This window comes from Musa acuminata, unplaced genomic scaffold (genome assembly GCF_036884655.1).
Source record: "Musa acuminata AAA Group cultivar baxijiao unplaced genomic scaffold, Cavendish_Baxijiao_AAA HiC_scaffold_42, whole genome shotgun sequence".
Lineage (NCBI taxonomy): Eukaryota > Viridiplantae > Streptophyta > Magnoliopsida > Zingiberales > Musaceae > Musa > Musa acuminata.
The window spans coordinates 210,857-219,123 of record NW_027020324.1 but is presented as its reverse complement, the minus strand read 5'-3'; the positions used below and the strand labels follow the sequence as shown (position 1 = coordinate 219,123).

General features: G+C 41.7%; 2 protein-coding genes across 2 annotated transcripts; one reads left to right on the top strand and one right to left on the bottom strand.

Annotated features, from left to right (window-relative positions):
* The first annotated feature begins 1,033 nt into the window (after positions 1-1,033).
* LOC103970529 (probable 1-acyl-sn-glycerol-3-phosphate acyltransferase 5) lies at positions 1,034-5,428 on the top strand. Its single transcript, XM_009384335.3, has 4 exons — positions 1,034-1,199; positions 2,769-3,574; positions 3,839-3,969; positions 4,910-5,428. Exons 2-4 carry the CDS (start codon positions 3,003-3,005, stop codon positions 5,353-5,355), a joined length of 1,149 nt encoding a protein of 382 aa, XP_009382610.2. The 5' UTR covers positions 1,034-1,199; positions 2,769-3,002; the 3' UTR covers positions 5,356-5,428.
* A 771-nt stretch (positions 5,429-6,199) lies between these two features.
* On the bottom strand, positions 6,200-7,689 carry LOC135653868 (uncharacterized). The gene is made up of 2 exons (XM_065175488.1): positions 6,997-7,689; positions 6,200-6,849 (listed from the first exon to the last, which is right to left on the bottom strand). Exons 1-2 carry the CDS (start codon positions 7,574-7,576, stop codon positions 6,458-6,460), a joined length of 972 nt encoding a protein of 323 aa, XP_065031560.1. The 5' UTR covers positions 7,577-7,689; the 3' UTR covers positions 6,200-6,457.
* Between the last annotated feature and the right edge of the window lie 578 nt (positions 7,690-8,267).

Sequence of the window (8,267 nt, the reverse complement as noted above, 5' to 3'; positions counted from 1 at the left end):
ATAGTAAACTCTTTTTATTAATTTCTTAAAAGAGTATCCTGATGCTACGTCTCATAGTACTTCCGATGAAACCTTCCAAAGTAAATGTTTCAAATGTTGCAACTTAATTCTGACCAGTTGACACGCAGAGAGATATGAGATTGCTACCTTCTACAAATACGTAAAACAACAGCGTCGTATAATAAAAGCATGAAACATTTTTTGTTTCCGGAATTTCACACAACTTAAGTTACAACTAGAAAATGTGACGCACATCTAGAGGCACGCCACTCCTGCCCACGTCCTTCGGTTGCGTCTTAAGTCTTCTCGTGAAGTAGCTAACGGTCTTGATATAATCGGATTTGTGTACTTACCCTCCGATCTCAAATCTCAACCGTGCATTGTGTAAGGTGAGATGGACAGAGAGGACCCACCTTGAGCAGGTGCGGCCCACCGACAGTTCAACGGCTGATATGGATGGGAGGGTTTGGCGGTGTATGTGGCAAAATTGGATCGGGAAATGAAACCGTACGAAAGAAAGCGGCAGCCTTACTCATGTGATGTGTCTTTTTGCCTACTTATCACAGTTTATTTCCCTTACAAATTTTAATATTAGTAAATTCATTCATAAAATCAATGTACAAAATATAAAAATATTCAAGATTAAGGATAAGAAAAATATACGTAGTTCGAAATTAAAAACAAATACGTAGAGCAGTTACTTTAGAATGGAAGATGACGTGTAAATCTACTTTTTACCATTTTTTAATTAATACGTTAGTACTCCGAAAAAGTAAAAAGTAAAAACACACAAAAGATGACGTGAAAACGTTTCACGTCGCTTTCGTGCGTTCTGTTACCCGGAGGGGAAACCTTCCGTTCCGGATGGTCCCCACACAGTACGCTTTAAAAACTACGACTTGGGTGACGACCTACCGATCAAGCCTACACGGACTCTCCCCACACTCGCCACGTCACCTTATACCCCTCCAATTGTCGTGGCGCTAGTCGTCCAAAAGCACTCCGGAATGCTCTTCTTCGGCTCGCCCTAACTCTCGCTTCTTTTACCGCTCCACTAATTACTAATTGCTGCCAGCCTGCAATCCTGTTACCCGATCTCCCCTATTTTTAACCCCATTCGTTCTCTTCTCTTCCCCATTCCCCTGGCCTGCCTTCCACCAGATCCTATTACGTCCCTCCCCTCCGGTTTTCCTAGCCAGGTTTCTTTCTCTCACTCGCTCTGTGCGCTGATCACTGGTTTTTGTTTGTTTTTTTCTTTCATTCATTGGATCATTTTGCCTTCGACACTGGGACTTCCATGTGAGATGGCAATCTACTCCGTCAAAGGAATCAGAATTGTTAAATCATGTGGAGATTATAGTAAGTGGATCTTTCTGTTGTCGATGGGGGGTGGGAAATGGGAGTAAGGGGTACTAAAGGAACTACCTTGTGAGTGATACATCAATATAAGTTAGGATTTGATGAGCGATGTTCAATATAGGACACTGTTGTGAAGTCATATTTACCCTAGGTTTTGCCTGGTGAGCCATCACGTCGCCTTCCACTCAGTTGATGGATGCGATATACGTAGTTCTTGATCATGGTAAGCTTCGGTGTGAGCAAGCTAGTACCTTAGGGAAAGCAATATATGATTGAACGGTAAAATGTTTCTGAATGGATGCCCAGGAATTTTGTTGGTGAAACAAAATGCAAAAATTAGTAACGGGATGTCCGGAATCTAAAACCCAAAAACAATTGCTAGTAATCATCAAATATATTTCTGGAATTTTACATGACCACTTTGCATGTTTGATCATGACACCACCAGTATTAAAAGTATTATTATAGAGACTCATAGCAGATAAGAAGATAAGTTGGTTTGAAATGGGATTTGGAGATCAATGTCAAGAGTCAAGACTACAGGCTTGCTGGCCAGCAAATGCGCACCTCAAAAATTTTCATTGCTTTTGTGAGGCTACCATTTTGCATGTTCTCTGTCAAACAAAGCATGGGCTTGCATTTATATCCGACAGGATCCTTCTACAGTCGTTGCTGAAAGCTGCATGCCCAGGTTGAGTTCCTACTGTCTTACTGGTCACAAGGTTACCTACTTTGTTTGCAGAAGGTATGAATATAACGAGGGTGGTTACTGTGCCAACAACTTTCCAGCCCTTTGTTAAAACTTTTGCATCTGATTCATGTGCATGAGGTTAAGATCATAGCACAAATCCTCCTTTTGTAAGGCTCCCATGATACTTGAACACTAACTGAATTAACAACAGGTTGATACTTTTAACAGTTTTTTTATTCCTTAATTGTTTGTGGATTTTCTTTTCCATGATTCCTGATGGTCTTGCACTGGTGTAAAATGTACTGAATTTTAAATTTTTTTTTAAAATCAACTAAGAGGCAACTCCTCCTCAATACCCAGATTATAAAGAGTTGTCCAGCTTTTTCTTCAGTTGTATCTGCATCTAAGTTTTGGAAAAAAATGTGCATGCAAACTAATAATGATCTCAGGAATTTGAGATCAGAATGTGGGTATCTGACATGTCTTCTTGTGTGTTTGACCTAGTTATCTTGCATAAACTTTTGCATGAATATTGTGGATCATACCTTTGAAACTGTTGAATGGTCATTTAAGTTGTTTTACAAGATTACCAACTGTAGAGTAAGGGAATTTAGTCACTATTTTTTATACTTATGGCTGAAGAAGCTTGTTATATTACAATTTTGATGTCCATGGAAGAACTGGTGTACTCATATCTCTTTTATCTGGACTTGTGCAGATTGCTTATTCCAGTTTGGTTTAGTCTACATAATATTACACTGATATAATTGTGATATCAGTCATGAAACACATGCATCTTATTGTGGAGTATCAGCAGTTGCTGAACAATCTTATGGTGGCCTCAGTAATTTGAGGACAATTGAGTCTATGCATGTTACACTGAGTAAGCAGGAGATCTGTCAATAAGATATGGGATGTGAATGGTGAATCTTTGAACTGAAACCAGAAACAGATGGAGTCTTGTGGGCCTTTCATTTTGGGGAACCCCCCGAGACATCACCCGCTGACTGCATTGAGGGCATTTAGAGGTGTATTGTGTTTAGTAATACTTCTCTTGACTGCTTTTATGATGGTTGTTTATTGCGCCCCTGTGACCACTATCTTGCTGCGGCTCTTCAGCGTTCATTACAGCAGGAAAGCAACTTCTCTTTTCTTTGCTACATGGTTATCTCTGTGGCCCTTTCTGTTTGAGAAAATCAACAAGACCAAGGTGATTTTTTCTGGTGAAACTTTGCCCATGAGAGAGCGAGTTCTGCTTTTTGCTAACCACAGAACTGAAGTTGACTGGATGTACATATGGGATCTTGCATGGAGGAAGGGTCGCTTGGGATATTTGAAATATATCCTCAAGGGCAGCTTGATGAAATTACCGATATTTGGTTGGGCATTTCAGATTTTGGAGTTCATTGCAGTGGAGAGAAAATGGGAAATTGATGAATCAATTATGCGTAAGAAGCTTTCAAGTTTTGAAGATCCTCGAGATCCTCTTTGGCTTGTTATTTTTCCCGAGGGAACCGACTACACGTAACATTCGTTTATCTTTCACCTAGTATCCTTTTAGATTTTGGAAATGTGTGAAGCATCAATATTTTCTTGCTCTTAGAAGTATCACTTGTCTTGGTACATACCAGACATTTTTATAATTGATTTACCTTGTGTGGTATTTTAACTGCAATTAGTCACTGTGAAAAAAGATCTTGCTTCCGGTTTTTTACTACTTTTGTTCTAGTATTGAACATGAAAAGGGCTTTAAAGCTGGTAATAATAATGCCTCCGTTGGTGTCCCAGTGAGAAGAAGTGCATCAAAAGTCAACAGTTTGCAGCTGAAAATGGCTTGCCGATTCTCAGAAATCTGCTTATTCCGAAAACAAAGGGGTTCTTTGCATGTTTGGAAGTTTTAAGAAACTCCTTGGATGCAGGTAGGTTGTCTTTACGTATCTATCCTGAGCTTTAAAAAAGACCTTGGATTCAGGTAGGTTGCCTTTGTATTTCTATTATCAGTCTTTCTTTATTTACTATGTTACGCTGGAGGCATTTAGTTTATTCGATTATGTCCTCAAAAGTATAAGTTCTATAGTTTATTGAGTATAGAATGTTGCTAAAATCCTGACAATTCAGCAACACAGAGGCAGCACCAACTCATATATATTTGATTTGTAACATAGGAAAATGAGGGAAGTCATTTCCAAGATTATCTATCAACTAAATTTCAATTTTATTTTATCGAATTAAGATGAATTACAGTCAGCTCCTTAAGTAAACTAACTTATGTAAATCACCCTTTTTAGTTGTTCCAAGCAATCATTTACCTGAATTACTTAAAGTTGCCATGAATTATGGAAATGCTACAAAATGCAACGTGGAAAGGTCACTATGAATCTCAGTTTCAAGCATGGACGTTTCACCCCTTTCTTATGATGTAAGTCTCCTTATCAAACTGTTCTTCAAGAAGACATTCTTATGTCGATCAAACTTTGTTGTCCCTACCATTTTTTGTACTGGAGGTTGAGTTCTACTTTATTTATTTATACTTGTTTTCCTCTAATTATTCTTGAGCTGGAATTTATTTGTTACTGTTAATGAACTCTTGTGGGCCTTTTACCTTTCGATCACAGAAAATCACAGAAAAAAAGAAGAATTTGCAACTTTATAGTGTCAACCAACATGTCACAATCTTGCTTTCTACTGCATCTGATTCTTCCTGTGTTTATTCATTCATTACATGTAGATTTTGTACAATTTGCAATGTTACCTTGGCTACAAGTACTACTGTTCAGCTGTCTTGTAGATACTGTCTTCTGCTTCTGTCGTCCTTCCTTTGTTCATATGTTCATGATATTTCTTGTTGATTTTATGCAGTTTATGATGTCACCATTGGCTACAAGCATCGCTGCCCAACTCTTATTGATAATATCTTCGGTGTGGATCCTTCTGAAGTCCATATTCATGCCCAACGGATTCTTCTCTGTGAGATCCCAACATCTGAAAATGAGGCAGCTAAGTGGCTGATAGCGAGGTTCAGGGTCAAGGATGAACTCCTAGCTGATTTTACCACTCTTGGATATTTTCCTAATCCAGGAACCGAAGGAGATCTTTCTACATTGGCCTGCCTAGCAAAATGCTCCTTGGTAATGGTTCTAACTGGCACTTTAATGTACTTGACGCTTTTCTCATCTATTTGGTTCAAGATTTATGTAGCATTCAGCTGTGCTTCTCTTTCGTTTGCAACCTACTTCAACGTACTACCCTCACCGCTACATGATTGTACCAAGGCATTGTTCTACGGCAAGATGAAAACTATGTAGATTTTGTCATGTAAGCCTTGTGATTTATCTTATTCGACTGCAGAATATTAATGGTATTACTTTAGGCTGCTAACTTCTATTTCCTTTTGCCAATGCTATTATGACTTGTGCTTCATATTTTTCTCATTGTTGTTATATTTTTTTATTGACAGCTTAGTGATGCTGTAGAATATTTCAGAAGATACCTGAACTTTGTCTTTGCTTATGAGAAGAGTAGTGAATCAAACAGTTAAATTTTTACATTAGCCATCTTGATCACCAAAAATAATCATGTATGACAGAGTAGGTCTAATGGCAATTTTTTTTTACTGATATACCTGCAGTCACAAACTAAACATGAAAGGACCCCTGAATAAATTGAATTTATAGGTTTAGGATCATTAGTTGCCTTTCCGGTAGTTCTATGATACCTTTTAGATTGGCAATAGATGTTACCTAATTTATGGATGATCAAGGATTACAAAGTTGGAAATTAGAAGGGCCTTCTAACTAGTTAGTAAAGACCAGTCGACCTGCTGAAAACCTATTTTGACTTTATTATAGGTCCTTTACGTCATAAGATAATTTTGTATAAGTGGTAATATTATATATATATATATATATAAAGTCAAATATTGATGCAACAGAAGTTTTCAGATACGAATTCTATACCTTAATGCTAAGCTTTAAAATGAAATGATACATGAAATTCTGTACCTTAATTTATAAGATGATACTGATGGAAAGATTACTTAGTTATTCTCATAAATTCTTCTTTTTTCTTTCTGTCTCTTGGGTTCAATGTGGTAAAAAATATGAAAACCATTAATCTTAAGATCAATAATTTACAAGGATGGCTAGCATGCGCATGAGATTTCTTGAGATTTGTAACATATATTTTAAGAATTGAATACAGGATTAATCAACCTTCAAAATTCATGTGATGAAGTTTAGAATCCTAAACCTAATATGAATGCAACAGCTATTGTATTATAATGTAAAATGCAACAGCACATCCTCTCAGTTTCATACAGCAAATCACAAGTCTGCGTCCCCAAGTTTAAAAGGACTACTAAGATTGGAGTAGAAGCGGCCACGGAGTTTGGTACTGGGGGCTCCTCCTCTAACGGCGGTCGCGGTTGATCATCTCCATGTAATGCTTCATCGACTCCTGCCGCTGCAGCCGCATCTCCTCATTAAACTTCTTGATGAACGCCTCCACCCGCCGGTTCAGCTCGTCCTGACCCAGAGACGCCTCCCTCCTCAGCCTCCCGCCCGACGATCCCCCGCTCTTGGGCGACGCCGCCGCCCCCCTCTCGTTGAAAGTCTCCGACTTTCGCATCACCGCCGCCTTCGCCACCGCCTCCTCCTCGCCACCGCTGCCGCGGGTGTCCCACGTATCGGACTTCTTGAGGTGACGTGCGAGCGGCACGGCCCGGCCCTCCGTGATGGTCCGCCATGTGGTCTCCAGCGTCTCGTTCCGCCTAGGCCGCCTTGCCACACCGAGCGCCTTCCCTGAAATTACCATTTTGTTCTCTGAGCCTCATCATCTTTCCGTATCCACAGGATATCGTCACCGTTCACTCGCTCACCGCCACTTTTCGGTGAAAAAAATTTGAATCTAATGTACGAATATCCTGAAGGGGAGGTGCGAGTAACTACCTTCAGGGCTGGGCTTGACGGCCTTCCGGTGGCTGAACCGGGTGGAAACCAGCGGTTTCTCCGCCGCGGCGACCGAATACTCTGTCGGAATCTCCTCCATAGGTCCCCTACTCCGCCGCTTCGGTGACCAGCTGGACCTCGATATCACGAATTCCTCCTCCACCTCTTCGTCCTCGGCTTCCGCCTTCGCCCTGCCGTAGACCTCCGCGGCAGGCGCATCCTCCGCGAGCTTCGCATCGTACTCCACCGGCTCCTGAACAACCGCCACGGGGTCCATCGTCGCGAGGTGCGGCAGCGGCGCGAGGTCCGCGGTGGACGTCGAGGGCTGCTTCTGGAAGCGGGAAGTGGCGGCGATGGAGATGATGATGCCGTTGATGACAAGGTAGAGGTAGGGCGGTCGGAGCCAGGCGAGAGCAGAATCGTATGCCCGGGGGACCTCGGCGGCCAGGAACCAGACGACAGGCGGGCCTGCGAGGCGGATCGCCATGGCCGCCGTCACCACTCCGGCTGAGGCGATCGCCGCCTTAAGTGCCATCGAGACCCACGCGCCACCACCGCCATTCCTGCCCCGGGAACCCATCCCCGCTGGTAAGCGATTGCAGCCGTCTCTCTCTCTCTCTCTCTATCTCTCTCTCTCTCTCTCTCTCGCGTCGAAGCTTCAAAGGGAAATGGAGCAAACAGGAGGAGCTGGGGTTTCACTTTTAAAAAGATCAAGAGGTCGTATGAGCCTGATGGGTAGTGATGGACGGCGATGATGGAACACGGGCCGTCGGATGAGGGGTCGTCCTTGTCGCCGAGCCTGCCCCCAAAAGGACAAATAAAACAACTCCAAACGGCAAATCTCGAGGGTGTGATATTACAGGTAGTGGACGACCAGGATTTGCTGATCAAAGTATTGCATTTGATTGACACTAGGAGGATGTTGGGATTCGTTGGATTGGATTTCTTTTCATAAATGAAAGAGGATAAATATATTTAATAAGCACTCAAAGGATAAATATATTTAATAAGCACTGAAATGCGGAGGGCAGTGCGACTCCAACGGTCAAAAATTGGACCGTTATCTGCGAGAGTGGGGAAGGTGGGGCGGCAGGTGTTGCGACCTTTTCTCCTTATTTTATTAACAATAGCAGCCTGCCACCATAGTCCTCGTTCTCATCCAACAAATCCGATTCATGATGTATTCTAAATTGATTTAAGGGGATCAAGTAGGCTGCTTCATATCTAAAAGAAATCGACATTTTACCATCTAGGAAGTCGGCCACAAATGT

Bases quoted from the DNA above. Each gene is read 5' to 3' on its own strand.
- LOC103970529 (XM_009384335.3), top strand. From the start codon at position 3,003: ATGGAGTCTTGTGGGCCTTTCATTTTGGGGAACCCCCCGAGACATCAC. The intron at 3,575-3,838 runs GTAACATTCGTT...TTGGTGTCCCAG, and splicing joins CCCGAGGGAACCGACTACAC to TGAGAAGAAGTGCATCAAAA. The intron at 3,970-4,909 runs GTAGGTTGTCTT...GATTTTATGCAG, and splicing joins AAGAAACTCCTTGGATGCAG to TTTATGATGTCACCATTGGC.
- LOC135653868 (XM_065175488.1), bottom strand. From the start codon at position 7,576: ATGGGTTCCCGGGGCAGGAATGGCGGTGGTGGCGCGTGGGTCTCGATG. The intron at 6,850-6,996 runs GTAGTTACTCGC...TGGTAATTTCAG, and splicing joins CGTCAAGCCCAGCCCTGAAG to GGAAGGCGCTCGGTGTGGCA.